The sequence below is a fragment of the Perognathus longimembris genome, chromosome 24, assembly GCF_023159225.1.
Source record: "Perognathus longimembris pacificus isolate PPM17 chromosome 24, ASM2315922v1, whole genome shotgun sequence".
NCBI classification, from domain to species: domain Eukaryota; kingdom Metazoa; phylum Chordata; class Mammalia; order Rodentia; family Heteromyidae; genus Perognathus; species Perognathus longimembris.
This window is the reverse complement of record NC_063184.1, coordinates 24,825,788-24,852,832: the sequence shown is the minus strand read 5'-3', so window position 1 is coordinate 24,852,832 and position 27,045 is coordinate 24,825,788. Positions and strand designations below refer to the sequence as shown.

Sequence of the window (27,045 nt, the reverse complement as noted above, 5' to 3'; positions counted from 1 at the left end):
GGTAGCATCTTTGGGGAGTAATGACATTTAGAAGATAATGTGATGGATTCTGCTGTCACCTGGGCTGCTGTAACCAATATAATGCAACAGGTGACAATGCCAGTTATATCTCACAGCAAGTTCGTCACATGGTGGAGAGTTGGTCTCTTTCTCCTCTGATAATTACACTAATCCCCCAAAAGTTCCCTTTGTGTGGTTTTCAGAGTTCCCCTTTGTTTTCTCCTTCACCATCTCATGGACTTTCCTGCCCGGGCTGGTTTTGAACTGCAATCCTCAGATCTCCTGAGTAGTGAAGAGTATAGGCATGAGCCATTGGCACCCAGATGTTTCCTTCCTTTTCATTTACAACAAATCCTAACCTGAAATCTATTCCTGAATACGAATCTTGGTTGGCAAAAGTGCTTAAGATATCTTTTTCTAAGAACTTGCAAAACAAAGTGAAATGCTTCCATAGCATTGGACAAATACATCTACTAATGAACTTTATGAAAACTTTAGAAGGAATCTGATCAAAGGAGACTTTCTGTAAATGAGAAGGATCTTTAACACTATCTCATCTAAAGCCTGGCTCCTCTAATGCTTATTAGGAAACAATGGCTTATTCGGTTTTTAAATGTTTTTTATTGTAAAGGTGATATACAGAGGGGTTACAGTTACATAAGTAGGGTAATGAGTGCATCTCCTTTTGAACAGTGCCACCCCCTCCCTCATTTTCTCCCCGTTTTTCCCCTCCCTCCTGCCCTTCCCCCAACTTGTATAGTTCATTTCCAACATAGTGTCTGCTGAGTATCACTGCTGAATTGGTTCATGCTGTGTACTAGCATTTGTGTGCATTCCCTTCCCCTTTATATGGAGTGTGGAGGTGGGGGTAGGTACGGAAATTGCAAGGATTTAGTAACCTTTCTGGCTACCTTCAAAACTTTTATACCGCAAGGGAAATATCACCACCTAGTGACTCTTTAAGGATCCTACACCAAATCTTCCAAATAAATGTTTTAATATCATTTAGGCTAGTTTTACTTTAAAAGTAAATACTGGAGCCTGGCACTAGTGGCCCACACCTGTAATCCTAGCTACTAAGGAAGCTAAGATCTGAGAATCATGGTTCAAAGCCGTCCCAGGCAGGAAAGTCTGTGAAACTCTTATCTTCGATTAGCCACCTGAAAACCAAAGTGGAGCTGTGCTCAAAGCCTTGAGCAAAAAAGTTCAAGGACAGCGCCCAGGCCTCGAGTTCAACCCCATGACCAACAAAAAATAAATAAAAATTAACTACTTGCGATTGAGGAGAAAGCATCAATATGAAAATGAAGACTGGAGGAGAATCTTATTCCAGAGAAATAAGAGTAGTGACAAATACTAAGCAATATGAATCCATAAACATCCTTGCCTTTTCTATGTTTTGTTGGTTGATTGGGGTTGTTTTTTTCGGGGAGGGAGAAAGAAAGGATTAAACTCAGACTCTTGTACTCTACTACTTGAGTTATGCCTTGCCTCTGGTCCATTTTTTACTTTTAGGCGACTTTTTAGAAAGGGTATCTGGGCTAGTCATGCCTCCTGTACAGCTGGGATTACAGAGGGCCTGTTTGTTGGGATGACTGATTTTTAAGTCCACAGCTGGCCTTGAACCTTGAGTCTTAGGATCTCTTCCTCTCTAGTAGCTGATTACAAAGCTGAGCCACTGCTATGCAGTAGAACTTAAAAAAACAAAAAATAAAAGCCAAAGTGGTAAGGTGGTCTGTCAGTTAAGTTTAGGCTTTCTAGTTGCTTTGTGTACACAGACCTACATAAAATGAGAATGCTACCCACTAGCTAAGGGCAGTATTGGTGTTTGAAATCAGGGCTCCTGGGAGGTAGGAGCTGTACCCCTTGAGCCAAGTTCCAGAGGGCTGCAGACTATTTCAGGACAACCTATGTGCAGCTCCATCACATTTCGCTGATTTCCACACAACTTCGCCACCCTGTGCCAGTGTCTATGTCTGTAGCTTTCAGAGCCACACTGAGTTTCTCCATCTGTAAAGTGGGGCTACTACTTTTACCAAAATATTTTGAAACCTAAACGGACATATTAAAATCCCTTGGCCAGCTACCTTGGCACATGAAAATGTTCCATGTGTTATCACTTAATCCCAACAATCTCGATTTTAAAGAGATCTCCTTTTTTTAAATTCTTTTTGAGGCTGGCTCCATGTTAAGCTTTATAAACTAACCACTCCGTGCCCCAACCCTTACTTTAAAAGGTCCAGTCAGGATGTATGATTGTTTTATGCCGTTTTAGATTAAAAAAAAAAAAATCTCGTCCAAAACCTCCCACGATGTACCTCTATCACCCCTACCTCTTCCCGCCCGCAAGAGTGCATAAACTCAATGGGTAGCTGGTGTTCAGATGTCCTGAAGTGTGCAGGACCTTCCCTTAGCATCATTCCCAATCCAATCACTAGCGCGCGAACATTGAAGTTGCTCTTCTCGCTCCCATTGGCTTCAGAGCCTGTCAATCCAAGCCTCTCCCCGCCCCTTTCGCAACCTCCTAGGGGGATTAAGGCTTTATCCCCGCCCCCGAAGGGTGGAGCTTGGCCGCTGATTGGCCAGGTCCTCACTGCACGTGGGGCCGTCTAGGCCGCGCACGAGACGCCGGTATTGAGGCGCGTGGAGCGGAGTGGCGCGCGCCCCGCCCCCCGGCGGAACCCGCCCCCTCCCCCCCACTCTCCCCCCCCACCCCCAGCGGCGCACCCTCCCCCTCGCTCGCACAGACTGGTCTCCGCGGCAGCGGTGGTGGCGGCGGTTTGTGGTCGTTGGTCCCAGGGATTTAGGCCCAGCCCTTGAAGACCCGACGGGGTGAGGAGGAGATGGGGTCCGCGGGGCACCTTCCAAACCGCTACTAACGGCTGGGGGGGCAGCGTCCGTGAGCCTGGGCCCCGTCGAGCGGGCCGGAGGGGGGGGGAGTGTCGTCGAGGCCCCTTCCCTTACTCCCTCGCGCCGCCCCGTCGGGGACTCCCCCGCCCCACCTCACCCCCATCCATCCATCCTTCCGCCGAGGCGCAGCCTCCTCCCCGCCGGGTTTCCGCTCGCCGCCGTCGCCTCCCCTCTTCCGGCCGCCCCTCGCCGCCCCGCGCCCTTTCCCCCCCGCACCCGTCCTCCCCGCTCCGGCCCGCCGGCTGGCCGTTGCGCGTCCGCCTCGCCGCCCGGGGCGGCCTCGACCCTCGACGTCCGGACCGAGGGTGAGACGGGCGGTCGCGGCGGCGCGGGGCTTCCTCGAGTTCCAACGGGGAGCAGCCTCGAACTTCCTCCGCGTTGGGCCCCAGGCCCTCGGGTGGGCGGCGGGGTGGGGCGGGCTGGGCCCAAGTGTCCCCTCCGGCCGCCCGGCGCCTCCCGGGGCTGCTGCTTCCCCGCCTTCCCGTAGCTTTCGGGGGGGTGGCTGGGACGTGTTGATGTTGGGGTGTGGGGGGGGGTGTGCCGGCTCCCCGGGGGGTCGGCCTAGCGGCGGTGCCGGCGGTGCCGGCGGTGTGCGGCGGCGTGGCGGCGCGCCTGGGCCTCGCCCGGGCGGCCGTGGTGTACCGGGGCGGGGTGGGGGGGGACCGATGGCGCGCGGTGGCGGGTGGCGGGTTCGCGGCGCCTCTGGGACGCCTGAGCGTGTGCGGCCGGCCCGGATCCGGATCCTGACCGGTGCGCCCCCCACACCCCGGCTTCCCGGTGAAACGGGGCCCATCGCGGCTGGGGAGAGGCATGGGGGACGACCCCCCGAACCTGACCCTGTGCTCCCCACACACCCCATCAAACAGGGCCCACCGGGGCTGGGGAGAGGCGTGGGGCACCGACCCAAGAGCAGGCGACTGCCGCAGACCCTAACCCTGACCCACGCACCGGGACGCCCCCGCCCCCTTTTTCCTGGAACGCCCCACACATCCCGACTTGCCCGTGAAACGAGTCCTCTGGGGTGTGTGTGTGTGGGGGGGGGGGGGTGGCAGCGGGGCCCAACCGGGAAGCAGGGGCCTTGCGTGTATAAGTAGACACACGTAGATGCTTAGGCTTTGTGCTTCTCGTTATCTGTAGGAATTCGCTTATGCAAACGACGGAAAACATTCCAGGAGTCACCTTGTATTACTCCAGTACTTTGATTTGGAGCCTTTAGAAGTTAAATTTCCAGCAGGGCTCCCTCGGCTCATGCCTGGAATCCTAGTTACTCTGGAGGCCAAGGTCTGAGGATCGCAGTTCGAGGCCAGTCTAGGCAGGAAAATCCTAGACTCTTATTCTTACCTCTAGTTAGTTAAGCACGCGCACACACACACCCACACACCACCCCACACCACCCCCCTAGCTGAAAGTGGAGTTTGTGTCTTGGCTGGCTTTGAAGCTTAGATCTCAGCCTCCTGAGTAGCTAGGATTATGGGCATGAGCCACTGGTGCCAGACTACTAAAGCACAGCTTTAAATGGTAAATTTCAACGGAGTTGAATTGGACTTGGAGATAACTGCCGAGGGTTATAATACAGCTAGATTGTTAAATTTTAAACGTGTATTACTGGATGAATGTGACGCAAGGGGAGAATTATTAACGAGTGAATATGCATGAGTAAATATACACTAGAATATACACAATTTCTGAAGTGAAATTAAGCCACTTGTTTAATGACATAATTTTTGTTAGTTAAGCAACATGTTTGAGAGGTTTATGAAGTTAACTTCTTTATAAATTACCCCCAATTTCATCAGTTTGTTTCTGTGGACTGCTAGAGTCTTAATAGGTGTTGGAACCCATCAGGTAGGGCTTGTTGCTCTAAAGTTCCATTAGCTGTGGCTGCAGAATTTTCTGAGCAGTAATCTGTGGTGTTCCTAAACCTGCAGCTATCACTGCTGGTGCAAAAAGACCTCTTTGTTTTAAACAAACTTGGCAGTGCAATCTTGCCCTGGACAGCTATGGAAGTCAATTAAATTGGTTCTTCCTGGTGGAATTCCAGTCAGTGACTGGTTAAATGGTTGCTTTGGGAAGAGTAGAGTTGAATGTTAGAAAAAAGGAAAGAAAAAAAGAAAGGGGAGAAGGTTGAATAGAAATCAAATAATGATGTAAAATGCACTTTAAGCTAGGTATTACTCTCCATATTACTTCCTGGTGGTGAGGTAAGGAAACCAAATGTGATCCGCTCTACAAATTCATGTCATTATAGCAGACTGGCCATAAGATACAGTAGTGTATTTAATTTGGCTAAGAATATGTGGATATCTTTGTCTTAAATTCAAGAAATACATATACTTTTTTTTCTTTTGGTGCTGGTACTGGCTTGAATTCAGTGACCTCTCTTTTGGCTGGGTGTTTTTTAAAGTACTTGAGGCCAGTATGTGAGAAGAATCTAAAAACAATGAAAAGAGATGAGATAGTATCTCTTATACTTAAATAAGCAAAGACAGAAAGGCAGAGTTGTAAAGTGATTTCACAAGGCTTTTTTTTTTTTTTTTTATCCAGTGCCTGGGACTGAACTCAGGCCTCATATTCTTACTCTGCTTTTTTGCTCAGGGTTCGGGTGCTACCACGATAGCCATGTCTTTACCAGTCCAGCATTTTTGTAGGTAATTAGAGAGGGAGTCTCAGACTGTTCTGCCCTGGATGGCTTCGGACCATGATCCTCCAGGTCTCAACCTCCTGCATAGCTAGGATTTCAGGCCTGAGATGCTTGACCAAGGTCTTTTTACCAAAGTGTTGGAATTAAGATCCATGTTCATTATTGTCATTTAAATCATGATGTCCTTTCTGGCCCAGTGAATGTGGACATTCATCCTGTCAGGGAGTCTTCCTAGTGCTAGGGAAATGAAAAGCTACATCTTTCAAAGAGATAGAGGGGAAGGGCAGACTGACTTTCATTACTTTCTCAGATAAACTGTGATACTAGATGATCCAAATGAATGCTTAATTTAGAATTAAAAGGGTTTCTAAACAATAATAGAAGTGAGAAAGGTCATGAAAGTAGGAAAGGTCTAAGTACGGGCACTACATGAGAATATGGCACATTTGAGAATTCTCAGTAGGTATGAAATACTGGTGTTGACACAGTAGACTGAGCCAGAATATGAAAAGACTTTTATGACTTTCTAAGGAGTTAGCATTTTATCGGTTTGAGTTTTCCATTGTTTCCTAAAGAGTTTTACAAACAGTACATACCTTCGATAGTCACAGGAAAGTAAAAAAAGTGCATAAACTCTTCACTAGTGCTAGCTATTTTTAAGGTTTCTTAGGAATTGCTCCACATTTTATATGTAACTGTACAGCATCTATGAATGTGCATACACAGTTGCTAGTACAGTACATGTTCTCCAGTTTACTCTTTCTTGCGTTTTGAGTATTTTTCTGTTACCATCATGCATAAATTACTGAAATTCTTTGTCACTTTCACAGTTTGAGTCGTTCCTGTGTATGTGTGTGTATAATCTAGGAATGTGTTCCATATCTGGAACTTGTGAAAAAGTTTCAAGATTGTAAGCCAAATGATCTTTGATCTAGGTTATATGTAGCTTAGAAGTATGTAACAGAAAAAATTCAATTGATGATGAAACTATTTAAACCTTGGGTCATGTGACTGGAATATTCATTGATGGCAGTATATTTTGTTACTCTGTTGTGTTTTTCTGTTTCATGTCTGTCTTCAGATTCTTGTATTTGTTCCTTTCTGTTTGACATTTTTTTCTCGTCACTTAAACCTTTTAAAGGCACTTACTTAGATCCAACAACATTAAAAGTAGTTTCCAGTGCCTTTTTTTTTTTTTGCCAGTCCTGGGCCTTGAACTCAGGGCCTGAGCACTGTCCCTGGCTTCCTTTTGCTCAAGGCTAGCACTTTTGCCACTTGAGCCACAGCACCACTTCTGGCCATTTTCTATATATGGGGAATCAAACCCAGGGCTTCATGTATAGGAGGCAAGCACTCTTGCCACTAGGCCAGCCCCTCCAGTGCCTATTGTAGGGAAGAGCTCTGGGTGGAACGTGAAGGGTACAGTGAAGAGTGACATCCTCACATGGCAGCCCCAACTTTTCTTTGTTTCTGCAATCCAAAGAAATGCTCTTAAGTTCTTGTTGTGTTATGGACATACATTGTTCTTCAACTTTGTTTTAGGAACTGCAACCATGAATGAAGAAAATATAGAAGGAACAAATGGGTGCAGTAAAGTTCGGAGTGGAACCCAGAATGAAGCAGCATTGCTTGCTTTGATGGAGAAGACTGGCTATAACATGGTTCAAGAAAATGGGCAAAGGAAATTTGGTGGTCCTCCTCCAGGTATGAATTTTATATTCTTTTAAGTTAAATACTTAATGTAGTTATTAAATTAGGTATACAACCCACAAATATTCCAACCAGTAGTTCTTACCTTGTAATTTCTTTAACACCCCAGCAATCATTTTTGAGAAGAAAGAGATGGTAAAAGTTATGCATGTTTTACCCATATGTGTTTTCAACCGTGCTGTTTATTGCTTTAAGAAGCATTTTTTTTTTTTTTTTTTTTTTTTTTGGCCAGTCCTGGGCATTGGACTCAGGGCCTGAGCACTGTCCCTGGCTTCTTCCCGCTCAAGGCCAGCACTCTGCCACTTGAGCCACAGCGCCGCTTCTGGCCATTTTCTGTATATGTGGTGCTGGGGAATCGAACCTAGGGCCTCGTGTATCCGAGGCAGGCACTCTTGCCGCTAGGCTATATCCCCAGCCCCTTAAGAAGCATTTTTGAAAGAAATTGAACTAACAAAGAAGTCAGGTTGGGCAGTGAGAAGAATTGTACTGCTAGACTTAAAGCATTAATCGTAGGGAAGAAATATTTTTTTGCCCACCCTCAGGTACATAGCCATATTGCCTCCTCATTCTATTTTGTTCTGACTTAGAGAACTCTTGCCTTTTCTTCCCGAATATCCTCTTCACAGGTTATCTTCCTAACTTACTCATTTCATTCAGGTCTCAGCTTAAAGCTTGTCTTGCTTTTAAACCTAATTTGTTTTTTTTTTGGGGGGGGGGTGGCAACTGGGTGCTCTTCCTGAACTCCTTTGCTAAAGACTACAGCTCCATTCTGGCTTTTTTTGGTAGTTTATTGGGAATATTCGTGGGGATATTTTCCCTAGCTGGCTTCAAACCATGGTCCTCAGGTCTTAGCCTCCTGAGTATCTAGGACTACAGATGTGAGCCTTTGCAAGGGCCAGCATAAACCTAATTATTTGAGAGAGTTGGTTTACCATTTAACTCATGATTAACTTGACTATTTTATTGAAGATAAGCTTTGTGAAGGAAGGGACTTTATTTTGTTCTCTGTCATATACTCTGTCATATACTCAATAGCTAGAATAGTACATGTCACATAGCAAAGAATATATTAAAAGAATATATGATTCAATAATATATGTATATATGTATACATATATATTAGAATTGTTTTAAATTTATTTTTTGTCTTTCAGGTTGGGAGGGTCCACCTCCACCTAGAGGCTGTGAAGTTTTTGTAGGAAAAATACCTCGTGATATGTATGAAGATGAATTAGTTCCTGTATTTGAAAGAGCCGGGAAGATATATGAGTTTAGACTTATGATGGAATTTAGTGGTGAAAATCGAGGTTATGCTTTTGTTATGTACACAACAAAGGAAGAGGCTCAGTTAGCCATTAGAATTCTTAATAATTATGAGATTCGACCAGGGAAGTTTATTGGTGTGTGTGTAAGCTTGGATAATTGTAGATTGTTTATTGGAGCTATTCCCAAGGAAAAGAAAAAAGAAGAAATTTTAGATGAAATGAAGAAAGTTACAGAAGGAGTTGTAGATGTCATTGTTTATCCAAGTGCAACTGATAAAACCAAAAATCGTGGTTTTGCATTTGTTGAATATGAATCTCACAGAGCTGCTGCTATGGCGAGGAGGAAGCTAATTCCAGGTAATCTCATCATTTAAAGATCAAAATAGATGATGCCACTTAAAGAGGAATAATGACTTGTTTTAGTGGAAGTAGATGATTCTAAATGAGAAGATGTTGCTTCCATAAAATAAGTCATGATAATTTGCCAATTATTAAACCTACGTACTGTAATTGAGCTGTTAATTATTCAGTAAAAATGCATTACTTCTTTTAATAGTGGTCTAGCTTTTAAAAAGCTTGTGCTTTAAAGTAATGTGTATCATATTGACTCTTAAATTTTACTGTAAGTTCTAATTAGGATTGCTAAGTTTTTGAAAACTTGTGATGAGTTTGAAACAAATGTTCTTGAGTTTCTACTTCTTTGGATAAACAATTTTATATTTTCAAACTTTTATTTTGTTTCAATTACCTTCAAATTAATCTCGTTTGTAGGAACATTTCAACTATGGGGCCATACCATTCAAGTAGATTGGGCTGATCCAGAGAAAGAAGTTGATGAGGAAACCATGCAGAGAGTTAAAGTTCTCTATGTGAGAAATTTAATGATCTCTACTACTGAAGAAACAATTAAAGCTGAATTCAATAAATTCAAGCCTGGTGCCGTTGAAAGAGTAAAGAAACTTAGAGATTATGCTTTTGTTCATTTTTTCAACCGAGAAGATGCAGTGGCTGCTATGTCTGTTATGAATGGAAAGTGCATTGATGGAGCAAGTATTGAGGTAACACTGGCAAAACCAGTAAATAAAGAGAACACTTGGCGACAGCACCTTAATGGTCAGATTAGCCCCAATTCTGAAAACCTGATTGTATATGCTAACAAAGAAGAGAGCCATCCAAAAACTCTAGGCAAGCCACCAGCTCTTCCCACTCGTCTCAATGGTCAGCATAGCCCAAGCCCCCCTGAAATTGAAAGATGCACTTACCCTTTTTTTCCTGGAACAAAGCTTACTCCAATTAGTATGTATTCTTTAAAATCTAATCATTTTAATTCTGCAGTAATGCATTTGGATTATTACTGCAACAAAAATAATTGGGCACCACCAGAATATTATTTATATTCAACAACCAGTCAGGATGGAAAAGTACTCTTGGTGTATAAAATAGTTATTCCTGCTATTGCAAATGGATCCCAGAGTTACTTCATGCCAGACAAACTCTGCACCACGTTAGAAGATGCAAAAGAACTAGCTGCCCAGTTTACGTTACTTCATTTGGGTAAGTTTAAAAATACTTTAATATTGTAGAATGTATAATTAGAAAATACGATAGATTAAAAGTTTATTTATTGCTGGGTACTGGTAGCTTATGACTGTAGTCTTTGCTACTCAGGAGACAGATCTGAGAACAATGCTTTGAAGCCAGGCCAGGAAGGAAAGCCCTTGAAACTATCTCCAATTAACTAGCAAAAAGCCAGATGTGGGTCTGTGGTTCAAGTGATAGAGCACTAGCCTTGAGCAAAATATCTCAGGGACAGTACTTAGACCCTGAGTGCAAGCCCCAAGACTAGCACCAAAAAAAAATCATTACTTTGAACTCAGCATTATGGTAAGTATGTAACATGAATTTTATTTCAATTATAGGAGTTTATGAAAAATTATTGAAACTTGGCTACTGTATATGTCTACTTTTTTTCCTAGTTCTTGTGTTTTGAACTCAAGGCCGGCCTCTTGTTTACAAGGCAGGTGTTCTGCTGAGCCATGGAAGCTGCCTTTTTTGGCATTAATTGTTTGATTGGTAGTTTTGCTCTTGTACTAACTTGAGCCTGTGCCTATGATCTGCCTATTTCAGGCTTCCTGTCATAGCTAGGATGACAAGTGACAGCACTGTACCCAGCTTCTATTGAGGTAGGGATTTAAGACTACTTTGATTTGTTTTGGCATGGAGTGGCTTGGAATCTTCATCCTCTCAAATCTCAGCTTCCCACATAGCTGGTATGGTAAGCATGTGTCAGCATATCAGCTAGTGTTTGAGAAAGGGTCTCATGTATATATACCTGAGCTGGCCTCAAACTGTGATCCTTCCAGTCTCAACCTCCCAAGTAGCTAGAATTACAGGCATGAGCCACTGGTACCCAACTTAAATTTAGCTTATTATTTTTTTTACATGATTAAGGAAACATTGGTTTTGATTTCCTATAGAGTTTAGACCTTGTGTTTTCTTCATTGTTTTTTAATGGCAGATCCTTATTTGATAATGTCTATATAAGTTACAGGATTTGTTTGTAAATCAAAACTTCAGTGTTCTGTTTTGGATGAAGTGATAGGGAATTCATATGATTAGAAGAATTTATAGGCAGAAAGCTTACGCTCACCAATCTGGAAATTAGTCACTACTACTTATGAAAGACAAAAAGCATTGCTAGATATGTTTATGACTATTCTCTTTTTTTTACAGTTTCATACTTTCAAAATAAAATTTAAATATTGGAGAGATCATTAAGAAGGACTTTGGGCACATAAACCTGCCAATTAAATATTTGACATTTAAAAAAATTACTCTGAACAATTGCTTAATTTAACTGTTATGTTAGCCCTACCTTGATTCTTACATGGTGGCAGAATTATACTACTAAAATCCATATTTATCTAAAGTTGATATTCTCAAGTGTGTTTGAGAGAAGTAGTTGAGAAGGAGAAATACCATCCACGGGAGAATTATCTTTACTCATCTATTAAAGCCACCGAGGTGTTTAAGGAGATTCGAATCTGGAGACTTCATTACAGGTTTTGGACTAAATGTAGATTCTTCTGCCAAGAAAAATTTCAGTAGTGCTCCCCATTAATAGTTTGGAGATAATGGAGAAGTTAACTATCATTGAAGTTAATTCTTAGGCATGATTTTTTGATGTACAAAATAGAAGCCTTCCATTTTTCTTTTAATATAAAGCATCTGAATAAAAGGTAAAGTAGTTATTTGCCTACCAAATGATTCAGATTTCAGTACTTAGAGAAAAATGGGTCAAAATTCTTTTTCTGAGTAGAATATAGGTAATTATTTGTTGAGAAAGATTTTCCCAGTTACGTGTGTCTGACCTACCATCATAATGCTAAAGAATTTTTATTTCAAATTTAATTTAAATATCTAAGATTATTACAGCATAACAGTCCTGATCTATTTCATAGAAGACTGATTTTTAATGTAGATATGGTTTGCTCATCTTGTTATCCCATAAGGAAGATGTAAATTTACATGGAGCTGAAGGTTTTTCTTCAGGTTTTAGCTTCCTCATTAGGATGCTTTTAATTTAAGTACTACTAGGACCATAGTTGACCACTACTGATCTGTAGATTCCTAAGAAACTCAATTTGATTTTGGTTAATTGGGGATAACATTAGTTTTAAACATTAAATTCCTAGGCAGCACAAGATGTTTGTCAGCCTGGTATTAAAGTCCCTTTTTAATAAAAAGTTGAATGATTTATATTTTATGTATTTTGTCAATCCTTCTTCACCAGGGAGAAGAGCCAATAAAATGTAAGCAGTATCTAAATATAAACAAACTTAGATTATTATAGCAGTGTTCTAGTTTCTTCTCTAACAATATTGGAACCTCTAAAGATCTTCAGAGAGTTGATGCTTTTTCAGGTTCACTTCCCTTCAGTAAAGGTTCTAGGGTATCTTGTGGTAGTTGACATAAGATCACATGATTGTACGGATGTGTTCCTGGAGGGGCAGAAGTAGTATATACTCTTATCTTCTGTAAGGTTTTGAAGGTTGCATTTTTCTAAGGTCTTGATGAGTTGCTAGTGGTTCCTAGCTTGCTTCCTGTACATACCTTTCCTTACATACCTTTGGCTCTATTAAAGGGTATGAGAAATTTAATCTTCCAGATAAGGCATTTAACCATTCTTAAGCTACTTTCTTTGGATGTAATAATTTAAAAAAATACCTGGATACTTTTAGATGAATCCTTTAACTTTGGTGCCTTTTTCATGTGCGTGAATCCCCATCCTGTTGTACAACTACTATATACCAATCTAAAAATCTTTTTTTTTTTTTTTTGCATTCCTGGGGCTTGAACTCATTGTCTGGGCACTGTCCCTGAGCTTTTTGCTCAAGGCTAGCACTCTAGCCACTCTGGCCTTTTCTGTTTATGCGGTACTGAGAAATTGAACCCAGGGCTTCATGCATGCTGGGCAAGCACTCTATCACTTAAACCACATTCCCAGCCCTAAAAATCTTTTTAAACTTCCCTTTATATATTTAAATGACCATCATTCATATTTGTGGGGAAAGATATAGCTTTTAGGGGATAGATGAGTATTGGAAATTGGGTAGTTTATTTGTGGTCATTAATGTTCTTACCAGAATCCTCAAATTTTTTTAAGTACCTTAAAATAAGCATTTATCTCTCTCTCTCTCTTTCTCTCTCTCTCTCTCTCTCTCTCTCTCTCTCTCTCTCTCTCTCTCTCTCTCTCTCTCTCTCTCTCATTTGAAGGGAAGTCTATTTAGGCAAAATTCCAATAATGGAAGGCTGAAAACCAGGGTTAATGCCAAAATTGAAATCCTGTATTTGAGAATTAGGCTGCCTCCATCTTCATAATATCACTGGGAATTGATGGTTAAGCAGGAAGTTCTATATTCACTAGCTATTAGTGAAGTAGGTGTGTATGAGTGTGTGTGTGAGAGAAAGAAAGCAAGAGAGTGAGCGCCAGCAAGAGAGAGAATCTTATTATGTAGCCCAAGCTGGTCTTGAGTGGTGATCTTTCAGCCTTACCCTCTTGAGATCATTGAATTTAGGATGAGTAGAATGAAGAGTCAGGGCTTAGGATAGCTGAATTCTAAAACAAACTTTTCAAATATGGAGACATCTTGGATCACTTAGTATTATTTTTTAAATAAATATTTTGTTTTGTAGTTTTGCATCTATTTGTAGTAGGTGAGACTTACCAGTATGAGTACTTTTTATTTTAGAAGTTTGACTCCATTTGGAATCTGGGTCTTTCAGTATTTTTATGGCTTTCCTAGAAGATTCTTTTCCATGTAGGAATAGATTAAGCCAAATCAAAGAGATAAAGGAAAGTTCTGGAGAGTCAGAATATCGCCATAAAACAGGTCCTGGTGAATATAGAGTGGAGCAAAGAAGTAATCTTCATATGTGTTATTGTATTTGACCTTACTAAATAAATAATAGCAAATAATTGTAGGCCAGACATCTCTTGTTTCTATGTGGAAGATTTTTAAAAAGAATTTTTACCACCTAATCTGTTTTGAGATAAGAACCTTTGTGTCACAAAGGTTTGCTTTATATCCTGTGGTGGCCAGAACTGATGAAGTTTAAATTGAAGACCATTTTTTTTTAATATCTGGGTGCTTGCTTTCTTTTGCATTTGCTAGCAAAACGTGTTTTGTTTTGAGCCAGGAGCTAACAGAGAAGTTAGGTACTCAAATTCTATGACAGGTTATAGGTTATTTGGGGAGAACAGAGGTGGGTGCACCTCCTACCTGCTATGAATTGTGTATCTTGCGGGGAATCATTTAGCTTGCTGCTAGACAGAGTCCATGTACACAGTTTAGGGAGTGTTTGGCTTTGGTCATTTCACTCTAATTTTAAGAATTACTTAGATGGAAAAGGTAGAGACATTGGTTAATTAAACTTGTATTAGTCCCGTAGTTTTTTAGTGAACTATGTTTTCTGTACTTGCTTTTTCCTCTGAGCAAGTAATTCTAGATTAATCTGTCTTGATTTGTAGAGACCATTTTGTATGTGAATAAAGATCTTTTTAATGTTTCTGTTTTTAATGTTCTGTTTAATGTTTTTAATGTTTCTGTACTTTTTCCAATGTGGCTGACTTAAATTCTCATGTTTCATTTGGAATGACCATTTTTTTCTAGCCATTGAAGGGGGTTTTATTTAGTATATAGTTATGGTATTTATTACTCCCTTAATATCATTTAAGTGAGGTTTTGATTTCTGCCACTGCTTGTAACTTTGTTAAAAGTTATGAATTAGAAGCTGGGTATCTAGCTCACACTGTAATCCTAGCTGAGATTGCAGAATATCTTGGTTCAAGGCCAAGTGGGGTATATATGAAAGGCCCTTTCTCAACCATTTCAACCAGTAGTATCTAGGTGCAGTGACATGGGCCTATCATCCTAGCTACGTAGGAGGTTGAGATTGGAAAGATGTTAAGTACCATGCCAGTTTTGTCAGAAAAGTCTGCAAGACTCCCATCTCTATAAAAGGAGAAGATGGGTGTGGTACTGCCTGCTTGTATGCCCATTGTCCACTTACGTCAAGAAGCAAAAAACAGGCTCTTGGATCAGGCTCACTCCAAGATGGGAAGTAAGACCTTATCTCAGAAATAACCGGTGGGAAAAAGGAACTAGAGATAAGGCAAGGCTCAGCAGTAGAGTACCTGTAGCACCTGTAAGGCCCTGAGTTCAAAAGTTATGGACTAATAGCAAGGTAAAAGTATACTGCAAGACATTTTAAACAATATGTGTGCTTTTTCTCTTTTGAGTTCTTACTATTTCCAGATTGATGTTCAAGAGTTCAAAAATAAAGTCGTTAATATTTCAAAATTTATCAATAAAATGTTTTGATATAAAGAAAACTCAGATTTTCTAAATTTCTATATTTTCAGTAGACATGTATATGTAAGCGTAATATAAAATAAGGTTATATAATAGTGTGTTTTAAAATTATAAATACTTTCTAAAAGGTAATCTTTTCAGCTTTAATTACAAATTTGTTGATTAAGTATCTCAAGTTGGTATTTTAATGAATGAAACAATTTGCTGAATTTGCTTTCAAATTTACCTAGCTTAATGAGAAATAGGCATCATTATCAACACTTTATACACATTTGTTTGTTTTTATATGACCAAATAATAAGACCAAAAATTCCATTAACTCAACTATGTGTTTTTGACCCTCTGAGAGGGACCAGGCCTTAGGAAAATGTATTTATGTATACTCTTGTAATTTTCTTTCTCTGTAAGATCCTTTACATGATCATCCAATATTCTTCATAATTCTCATCTTACTGATGTTGTACCAAAAGGTTGTAAGTATTGTGGAGCTAATATGGTTAGGAAGGCAGCATAATAGAATGAATAGTACTAGAATAAAAATTACGTAGCTTTAGCCAACAGACTGTGTAGCCACCGTTAGAATGGCAAATGAATCACTCTTTGTGGACTTCAGTGCCTTCTCCTTTACAATATCAGAGCTTTTTCTTTTTTTTTTTTGGTTGTTCCAGCGACTCAAATTTTATCTCAAAAATGCCACATTTAAATATCTTGTGTAGGGACAAAAATAACAGTTTAAAATATTTGTTAAAGTAAAAGTGATAGGAAAGTTTATCAGAAAAGAAATATGGCAGAGAAAAAGCACGTGGCATAGAGATGCACAGGAAGACAGCACTTCATCTTAGCCATCTTGTGCCATTTAAAAAAAATGTTCTATGTCAGTTTAGATAGTTGAGTTCAAATAATTTTGAGTCTTTCTAAAAGTTAACTTCATCAATTTAAATATGCCTTTATATGACAGCATAACAGTAACAACTGAATAGACCCATGTAAGATTCAGTCATGCTGCTGATTGATTTGCATGGTGATGCACATTTGCTTTTTCATTATATAGGTCTGCAGTGTCTAAAAAAACATCAACTTGTTGTTACTGTATTGCCTGATAATTTGGTGAATGTATTCCAGTTTTTCATGTTTAAACTGTGTAACTTGGTGATTTTATACAAATTAATTCATGGGATTGATACTTAAGTAAATATCTAAGGGTGTTATTAATAGGGCTACTTTTCTTAGCTTTTTAAATTTGCAATCCTATTTTGTTTGTGGAAACAGGTTAAATAAAGTAAGTAGATGAAGTAATTTCCCCAAGATTCTTCTAATAGGAGTATCTCTTTTACTATTATTCATTCCATAGGCTTTTCACTTTCATGTTAACTGGCAGCTACCCGGTTAATCCTAGTTAAAATGTGCTTGTTCAACAAATGCGTATGCATGTTAACTTAGTTGTTTTTAACTGTCTCAGTACTACATACTCCAGTCTGCTTAGTTAATAGACTGTGATATAAATGAATGTAAAATTGTAACTTGTGAGCCAGCCATATATGTGGATGGTTTTAGTTTCTGCTGATACTGCTAATTTTAGTTGTAGTTTTAGATTGAATAAAATATTTATGATTTTAGGGCACAAAATTTATAAAGCTCCAAGTGAGCCATCATGAATCTTTGATCATCCTAACTTAACATGCTCATCTGGTAGTTTTAGGCTTTTCATAGTGCTGCCTGTCCTGCTTTGAGTATCTTGCTTACCTTCATCAACTTATATTAAGCTTTTCTTGGATATAGTAACCAAAAATGACTTATTCTCTATAATATTACTTGGTAATGATTTTTTGCTACTAGGTATTCACTGTTATACTTATTTTTTTCTAAGATAAGGTCTCAACTGTGTAACCAAGCTGTCCTTGGACTCACACAGTCCTTCTGCCTCAGCCTCTTCAGTGCTGGGATTACAGGCATGTGCAACCACACCCAGCTACCTATTATTAAATGTGTGTGTATACACACACACAAACACACACACAAACATATGAGCAATCCTGCCTGGCAGTTTTGATTAACTGCCAGATACTGTATTTGAAAAACTGTATGATCCTATAATGTATTACTGTCTTGGCTGGCCTCAAAGACAGATGATTTTGTTTTTAGTGCTTAAAAAAGAATAATGTTGCCTACTTGTTGTGTAAAAAAGGAAGATATTATAACTTCTTTCTACTGAATTATCTTTAAAATGTTACCTTAAAATCTACAAAGTTTATAGGTCATCAGACATTTTTCACTGGCTACTTTCACTCACCATTTCTTAACAGTTGGATATATCCTTAAACAGAAAAGTTCAAGGCATATAAAGAAATCATAGATATTTGCTGTTTTGTATATTTAAACGAAGTTTCAAGAAAGATTTAGTTTTTGGAAACATTTTTAGGTTAGTATTTTTTAAAGTTAGTAGAAGTTTGACCATATTTTCCTAAAAATAAGAAAGAAATGAGACTTGATATGCAAAATAATTATACTTCATGGCAACGTTTATATTTCCAGAATTTTAAGTTCTTTGGCTTTCTACCTCTTTGAAAACAGACAGTCTTATTAAATAATGTTTATTTTAGAGGGCTAATATTTCTTAGAAGTACTAATATGAACTTAATTGGCTTTGAATAATAAAAGTTCTTTCTGATGGTGTATTTAGTCAGTTTTCATTTAGATAGCAAAATAGTATTCACTTAGTTCATCTTTGCAGAACTTCAGAAATGATAACTATTTGCCACTTGTTTCTTTTTCTTTGTTTTCCTGTGTACTGATCAGAAAGTTTTTTTTTAAGTTTTCAAGGATTCCACGCACTTCCAAGATAGGGTTGGCATCAATATAAAGACTCAATTCTTTTCTGTCTTCACTGCTTACAGACAGGGAACACAATCCCTTCAGCCTGGACCTCTGTAGAAGAATTTGGAGGAAATAAGCAGGTAAGAAAAAGTGTCATAGGAATATTGCAGTAGACTTAGTTTTCAGAAAACCAGCATACACATTGTTATTCTTATGGTTACAAAAAATAGATATTCAGAAGTGGAGCTGTGGCTCAAGTCATAGAGCACTTGCCTTGAGCAAACAAGCCAAGGGACAGCACACAGGCTCTGAGTTCAATACAATAAAATATTTAGAATAATAAAACCTTGTGAATTATTTTGTTTGTGATAGCTTTGTTATAGACCCATTAACTGGAGTTAGTTGTTAAATTGTTTTCTATATTTCAAGCCCTCTCAGAACTTTGCATATGGTAATGTACATTTGAACCCCTGAGATGATAAACAGTATTATAAATTATATGTAGTTGGAGCGAGAGTTACACTTTTATTATCTAGTATTTCTCAAACATATCTCAAATTGAGAATTTTTTCAACTTTGTAGAATTACTTAGAATGAAATACTAATACTGTAGTTTTTCCCAAGATACTAAGAAATATATAGATTAGTAGGAATTTAAAGGTAGTTGGTCATTTGAATACCAACCAGACTCTTTTTACATGTACAGGCAAAGAGAACTGTATGGTTCCTGGGAAGCAACTTACCTACTGGCTCTGGGTCTTAGGAAATTACCTCACCTGTGTGTGCTTCCATTTATGCTTTGTCAGTATTTAGTCAAGAGAACTGAAAATGTTTACACAGACTTTTATACATGATATTCTTGTACAAGAAATCCTTTACAATATTATTCATAAGAGCTAAAAGATAAAAGCAAACTAATAACGACTAGTTGACACATGAGTAAAAAAAACATGGCTAATCCATATGATAGAATACTATTCAGTGGGATAAGGGAGCAAAGTTCTGATATATCTTATAGCATACATGAGACTTGCAAGTAGTGTGCTAAGAAGCCAGTTCCAGAGGCCACTTAAATTGTTGAATCCACATAAGTTTAAATGAAAATTGCAGAATAGGAAAGTTTCTATTAGATTAATATTTGCTGAGGTTGAGGGAATAGTGAATGGAAAATGACTATTAATGACTACCAGTTTTCTGATTAAGATGATGGATGTGTTCTAGGATTATATAGAATGGTTTTAGTTGTGCAATTTGGGGAATAAACAGATCAACAAATTGCACAGATAGGATGCATCCAGGGAGTGTGGATATGGCAGAACTTGGATAGCTACCTAGGACAAGAAAGAAACCATTTGTGAGAAATACACTTTTTGATGGAAAATTAATATCTGAAAGATCATGTGCTCAGAAACCAATATATTCTAAAATTAATGAGAAGATACTTTGAAAGTCTCTACTAAGAGTTTTTTCCCTTTATTTAAGACAGAAAAGCAGCTATAGTTAATAGAGTTTGGTCTGTATATGTACCAGAATTGGAAACAAAGGAAAAACATGTGGAGTAAATCAGTATATCCCTTGCTAGTATTTTTACTGAGAAGCCTGTTAGTAATTGTGTTAGAGAAAGACAGTTATAAGGAGCACATAAACAGGTGGTATATGAAATGCCTGTCTCTGCTTTGAGATGTGTTACTTTCTGGCTCACTCCAGATACACCATCTGAATTGAAGATTACGATTAATCATTACTGCCTGATTAATTATAAACTAAATGCCCTTTATAGAGATTAGATTTGTTCTTTTAAACTATATTCATTCAGGATATATAGGTCAAATTGTAGAACATTTGATCCAAGTTTAATATATGTTAGAGCAAGTGTTCTTTTTTTTGCAAAATAACTTTCAAATAAAATATTACAAAAAAAGTTTAGCATATAAAACAAGGCAATGCAGAGCTCTGTGTGTTAAAATGAGGGGTGTGGGAATGCTGAGGTAGTTTAAATGGGCACCAACAACTCTACTTCTGTCCGTTACTATCTCTTGAGCCACTTCTTTCCAGATGTTTGATGTGTGAAAAAACTTGGTCAAATGGAAATAATGCATTCTGAAAACTTTGGAGGCTTAATTTATAACTTGTTCTTCATTCAGCTGTGAAAATACAGATCAGTTACTGGACATACCATCTTAACCTGTTGTTCATATGAATTAAGGTTATTAGATCTCTACCTATTTCTGGGTTGTGAAATGGAATTAGAGAGTTTGATTAACCAAAAACTTTATTAGCATCATTAACAAATAGACAAAGCCAATAAAATGAGCAAAGGTGTGTGGTGGTTTTCATTTCTTTGGGGTTAAACATGGGAATGGGATATATGGTAGAATTTTCCACTGTGACTATATTCTATATTATACTCACACTGGTAAAACACAAGAACAAGATACACACTTATAATCCTAGCCATATGGGAGGCAAAGACTGGAGGATTTTGGTACCAGGCCATTGCCAAAAAAGTTAGCAAGACCCTATCTCAAAAAACAATCAGTTATGTTAGTTCACACTTGTATTCCCTGTTACTAGGCAGACAGAGGTAAGAGGATTGCAATCCAAGGCTGGTCCCAGGGCAAAAGCTTTGATTGACTCTATCAGAAAAAGAAACCAAAGTACAAAGGGCTAGGGGTGTGGCTTGCCTAGAAGTGACAGTCCCAGAGTTCAAATTTCTGTACTGCCAAAAAAGGGGTGCAGAAAACGAATAGGAACAAGGATGGTCTGATAGGCAATAAGCACATTATTAGTCATAAAAGAATTAAAAATTATAATCACAAGGAGATAAATATTACATGCACTAGAATAGCTGTGACTGAGAACACTGGTAATATCAAATATTGGTGAGAGTATAATGTAGCAACTGAAGTTCTTCTGTTTTACCAGTGTGAGTATAATAAAGAATATAGTCACAGTGGAAAATTCTACCATATATCCCATTCCCATGTTTAACCCCAAAGAAATGAAAACAAAAATGATTTACATGCCTCACATGTTCATCAACAGATGACTAGTTAACATAATATATTCTTACTATGGAATGACACTCAACAGTAAAAGGGAAGACTGCAGAAATCAATACTATGAATGACTATTTGGATGTATAAATTAAGAGAAGCTATGCATAAGACATACCTGAAGCAGGAGGTGGTTGTTCAAGCCTGTAATCCTAGCTACTTGGAAGATAGAAATCAGAGATTACAGTAGAAGGACAACCCTGGGCATAACAATTCCCAAGACTAGCCTTAGGGTGCTGGTGGCTTGGCACTGTAATCCTTGCTACTCAGGAACTGAGATCTGAGGATTTTGGATAGAAGCCAGCCTAGCCAGGAAAGTATGTGAAATGCTTATTTCCAATTAAGCACAAAAAAAAGTCAGGAGTGGAGATTTGGCTCAAGTGGTCAAGTGCTTGCTAGCTTTGTGCAAAAAAGCTTAGAGGGCTGGGGATATAGCCTAGTGGCAAGAGTGCCTGCCTCGGATACACGAGGCCCTAGGTTCGATTCCCCAGCACCACATATACAGAAAACGGCCAGAAGCGGCGCTGTGGCTCAAGTGGCAGAGTGCTAGCCTTGAACGGGAAGAAGCCAGGGACAGTGCTCAGGCCCTGAGTCCAAGGCCCAGGACTGGCCAAAAAAAAAAAAAAAAAAAAAAAGCTTAGGAACCCAGCACCAAGCAGGCCCTGAGCCCAAGCCACACTACCCCAAAAAAAAGAACCCTGAGACTATATCTCACTTAATGGCTGGGTGCAGTGGTACATGCCTGTTATCCTGAACAACAGGTTAGCATGAATAGGGGGATAGCATCCCAGGTCTTTCCAAACATGTGAGAGAGACCTACCTCAAATGTAATCAAGGCAAATAGTCTGGTGCTTTGGCTCAGCTAGAGTACTTGCCTAGCAAGCTTGAGGACCTGAGTTCATTTTCCTAGTACTGCCAAGAAGAAAAGAAAATACTTGGAAAGTAACATATGAAGTTAAAACCAGGAGAAATTCATATATAGTGACAGAAATCAGGAAGTTGGAGGCCTTTAAATCTCATTTTCTATAGAGACCAGGAAATGTTTTCCTGCTTCTCCCTACTTTAGTCCTGTTAAATCAAAATCCTTGCCAAAGCTTTAAAAGAAAATCAGGCATCAGTGACTAACACCTGTAATCCTAGCTACTCAGGAGGCTGATATCTGAGGAACAAAGTTCATAGCCAGCCTGAGCAGGAAATATCCATGAGACTCTTAACATCCAGTTAACCACATCGTCATCGTCATAATCATCACCACCACCACCACCATCATCATCATCATCATCATCATCATCATCATTGTGAGGCCAGAAATGGAGTTGTGGCTCAAGCAAAAAGCTCAGGGATAGCACAACAATTAGGCCCTGAGTTCAAGCCCCAGGCCTTTGCATATGTACACACACACACACACACACACACACACTATTGAGAAACTTCTGGATTTGATGTGCATATTTTATGTCTTATTTTTAGTGTGGATTATACAAGTATACAATTATCAGAATTTATATGGACTGTAATAGCATTAAGAATTGAATAAGAAATGGAACAGTTCTGAATAATAATGGAAAAGTTAAGTTCTGAAGTTTGACTATCTTTTATGAAAAATATCTTTTTAAGTAGTTTTACAAAGGGGTAAAGCATCTTGATCAATGTCACATCTTCCATCACTATCCCCCATCTTTCATGTACCCTTCTTTAAAAGGGGGGCAGGAAAGTGGGAAGTACAGATTCTAGCCTGAGGCAGAAATTGGGTTGAAGAATTTAAGGGGCTATTCAATATTTTCTTCATGGAGAATTAAAAAACAGGTGGGAATTTTTTTCCATTTTCTGTATATAAATTATGAGGAAAACATGGTTAACTTTTAGGTTTATCCCAATAGTTAAGTATTTTCTGGTTTTATTTCCTTCATTATCTTGTTTTTTTTTAATTCTTATTTGATATTTATTTTCAGTCACAGATACTTTTTTGAATTTGTTTAAATTCTTAATGGATCTAGGAATATAGTTTATCTGTGAAGTGCTTATAACATCTTTAAAAAAGATCTGGAGTTTTTGGATATAATCTTTGTGGTAATCAGGAAATCTTTTGCATCTTGATGTATCCTGTATGAATAAAGTCATCAGAGTCAGCCTCTTAAATTTTATATTTATTTTTCTTAAAAATGTGAGAGTATAAAGTAGATTAGTGTTTATTTAAATTGAATTTAAGTTTATAGCTAGGAACCATCAGAAAGCAGATATGCTAAGCACTGGCACTGTGATTGCCTGTAGCCTGCTGTCCTGTAGCTGCTTTCTGAAGCCTTCTCCTGATAGTATCTACATTTCACAAATAGGCTATTACCTCTTAAATGAATGTAAACCCAACAAAGTGACTGCTCAATGAAAATATATCTCCCTCAGAACTCTTTTCTTCTAAACACTGTTGTAGAGTACTACATTTTTAATATTGAAAGAGCTAGGTGTACCAAAGGTGCACAGTAAAGAATTGGCTATATTTGTGTAATATTCTCCAGGGGAAATGAATCCATATTTTTTCAAATATAATTATTTAGTAGTCGCTAGTACCCCTAATGCTTCATTCTCTACTGCTCTCAAGTGAAGTGGATATTTTGTTCTTATTATTCTAAGTTTGAGCTTGGGGCCTAGGTGCTGTTCCTGAGCTTTTGTGTTCAAGGTTACCACTCTACCACTTGAGACACAGCTCTACTTCTGGCAGCTTTGGGTAGTTCATGGACTTGACTTCCTAGAATGGCTTTGATCCTCATAATTCAGCCTTCTGAGTAGCTAAGACACTGGCATGTCAAGTAGATCTTTTTTAAAGATTTAAAGAAAATATTTGGAACTGGGCATTTTAAATGTTTTCCTAGGACAAGCTGTTGTATTGCTCTTATAGTGGTTATAATTCATAAAAGTTAAAAAGAGGGCTGGGATGTGTTGGGCTCGGGTACTCTTCTTTCCACTCTCCCTTTCACTCCCTCTCCCCTAGTCACCCGGCCCGCAGATGAAGCTAGGGTGAAGTGGGGGAGTCAGCACCGCCTGCCACGCGTGTGGCCTGGCCGAGAATGTGTGCCCGCCTCCTTACCAATAGACGAAGTCAGATGTACGCACGTCCAGGGGTCAGCTTCTTAGAGCGAACTAACTTTATTGAGACAAGGACAACGGGAGATGATTCTGAGGGAAGGGGGTTGGCCAGGATGCCGACGGGCTGAAAGGTATCACCTGACCCCCATGAGCTATCATCACTTGAGAGCGCTGAGCCAGGGCGGGGTTGGTAGGCGCCGGGCTGGCTAGGCTGGGTTGGGGGCTGGGTGCAAGGGCAGACCCAGAGAGGGCAGCTTGCTTCCGCATTCCCCAGGGCTGGGGGAGGGGCATCAAGCCCCCCTCGACAAGGCTAAAGACCGGATCCCAACAGGGATGCAGCTTAGTGGTAGAATGCTTGCCTAGCATGCATGAAGCCCTGGGTTCAATTCCCGAGTACTACATAAGCAGAAAAAGCCAGAAGTGGCGCTGTGGCTCAAGTGGTAGAGTGCTAGCCTTGAGCAAAAGAAGGTCAGGGACATTGCCCAGGCCCTGAGTTTAAACCCAGGATTGGCAAAAAAAAAAAAAAAAAAAAAAAAAGTTAAAGATATTTTATTCTAAGGAAAGTATGATTGTCAGCTGCTGGTGGCTCATGCTTGTAATCCTAGCTACTCAAGGAGGCTAAGATCTCATGGTTCAAGCCAGCCTGGGTAGGAAAGTCCATGAGACTCTTAACACCAGTAAACTATTTAAAAAATGCTGGAGCTACTGCTGTGGTTCATAGTAGAGTGCTAGCTTTGATCAAAGGAAGCTCAGGCCCTGTGCCCATGCCCTGAGTTCAAGCTCCAGGACCAACACACACACACACACACACACAATTTATAAAGACTAAAAGATTTTAACTTATCTTAGTAAATTTTGCAGTGCTAGAAATTAAATGTATATTTAACTGATTTTTTTTCCATTCTCTTAACTAGGTCCTTTCTGACGTTGCTTGAGCTTATTCTCCTGCAGTTGATCCCATTCCTGTTGGCTAATCATTTAAATCCATGACAACATAAGTTAATGCTCGTGTTGTAGGCCTTGTTGATGGTAGCAGGTCAAGATTACAGGGACAGTTAGTTTTTACCTGTACATTAACTGACCTAATTCCTTTTGTCCATCCCTAGAGTTACCACAGCTTTTATAAAGTAATTGCTTTGTAGTTACACTTTTGACTTGCACTACACACTAAGGAACATAGTTGAGTTTTTGGAAAGTACAGGACTTATAAATTTGGTCTTATACACACATACAATTAATGAAGCAGGAAATTGTTGGTGCATAAGATGAATGTTTATGGTGGAATATTAACATTTCAAATATAATTGTTCTTTAAATTTCTGGTTTAATTTTTTGGTATTTTTCTAAACTGTAAGTTGATAATGGTTTCTTGACGTTTATAAAGATTCATTTTACTATTTTGTGGTACCAGTAGCACTCTAATGTTTAAATTGATATGTTGAGTTATATAAATGTCTACATTAGCATCTACATAATGAAATATCAGACAGTTTGTTTATAGCAAAGGTTTTGAAGTCCAGAACTAAATTTTTCTTCTGGCTTGATGACTTAAAGCATTTTCAAAAAAAGAGCAGCAGCTATGAATTACCATTTTTTATCTTTTTTTTCATAAACTCTTAGTGTCAGAACCAAATTTAAAAGAAGCTTCTTTGTGGAACAAGAGAAATCATAAGTTCTCTTTTTCTATTTTAAAAAGGTGTCAATAAGATCTCTGAAGCAGTGTCAGTGAGGGAGACAACACTGACTCAATAAGACGACAGGGAATGTGGAAATCATCTTTACACCAATGTGTAGTTATCAGGGTTTTGAATGTTAGGGCATTATGTTAAAGTGTGATCATAGTTTTAATGTTTTGTGTCTTTGAATTAAATTTGTATCCATAAGGATGTGCAGCATAATTGTTCATGTATTTATTTACAGACTACAATTTCCGTCGCTGCTCAATAAGTAGTCTTTCCCCTGTTAGTGCTACCCTCTCTTCTGGGACTCCCAGCGTGCTTCCTTATACTTCACGGCCTTATTCTTATCCAAGCTATCCCTTGTCACCAACAGTATCACTTGCTAATGGCAGCCATGTTGGACAACGACTATATATCTCCAATCAGGCCTCATTCTTCTGAAGAAAATCTGTAAACATTAGTATGAAGATTTGTTTTATGTAAAACATGCAAATTAAAATATTGTCTTATTTTGGAATTGGATATGCACATTTGGCTTTAAAAATAATATACTTATGCCAACATATGAAATAGAGTAATAGAGTGATAGCATAAAGGGCAAAGTTTAAAAAGTCAGTGGTGTAGCAAACTACTGCTCTTTTAAAATTTAGCAGATTTTCTTCTAATTTCTAAGTGGGCAGAAGATCCCAGTAGTTTGTGAGGTTTTTATATCAACTTTGTGAAGTAGCACTTGACAAATATTGAAGTATTTGAAGGCAACAGTTATACCAGGTTTGATTACAAAGATTGCTGTCTGAATTGGAGATTGAAAAAAAATATATCACCAGAAGCATCCAACTATTATGTGGAAACAGATAATGAGGCAAAAAGATTACAGTGAAGATTTTATTCAGTACTAAAGAGAAACTATCCTACCATTGTGCTCCTTGAAAGCAACTATAAATATTTTAGTTAATTACTTGTTACAGATATAAATTGTCATTTTACTGTTACTATATTTAAGGTTTTTATAGT

At 38.9% G+C, this 27,045-nt stretch overlaps 1 protein-coding gene across 2 annotated transcripts; it reads left to right on the top strand.

Moving 5' to 3' along the window:
- The first annotated feature begins 2,712 nt into the window (after positions 1–2,712).
- Rbm46 (RNA binding motif protein 46) lies at positions 2,713–26,610 on the top strand. 2 transcript variants are annotated; one of them, XM_048333573.1, is made up of 5 exons: positions 2,713–2,832; positions 7,094–7,255; positions 8,416–8,883; positions 9,298–10,080; positions 26,273–26,610. In XM_048333573.1, exons 2-5 carry the CDS (start codon positions 7,105–7,107, stop codon positions 26,470–26,472), a joined length of 1,602 nt encoding a protein of 533 aa, XP_048189530.1. In that variant the 5' UTR covers positions 2,713–2,832; positions 7,094–7,104; the 3' UTR covers positions 26,473–26,610. The 2 variants fall into 2 exon arrangements, with proteins under 2 accessions (XP_048189530.1, XP_048189531.1); XM_048333574.1 differs by lacking the exon at positions 26,273–26,610 and adding an exon at positions 18,296–18,357.
- Positions 26,611–27,045: the final 435 nt, after the last annotated feature.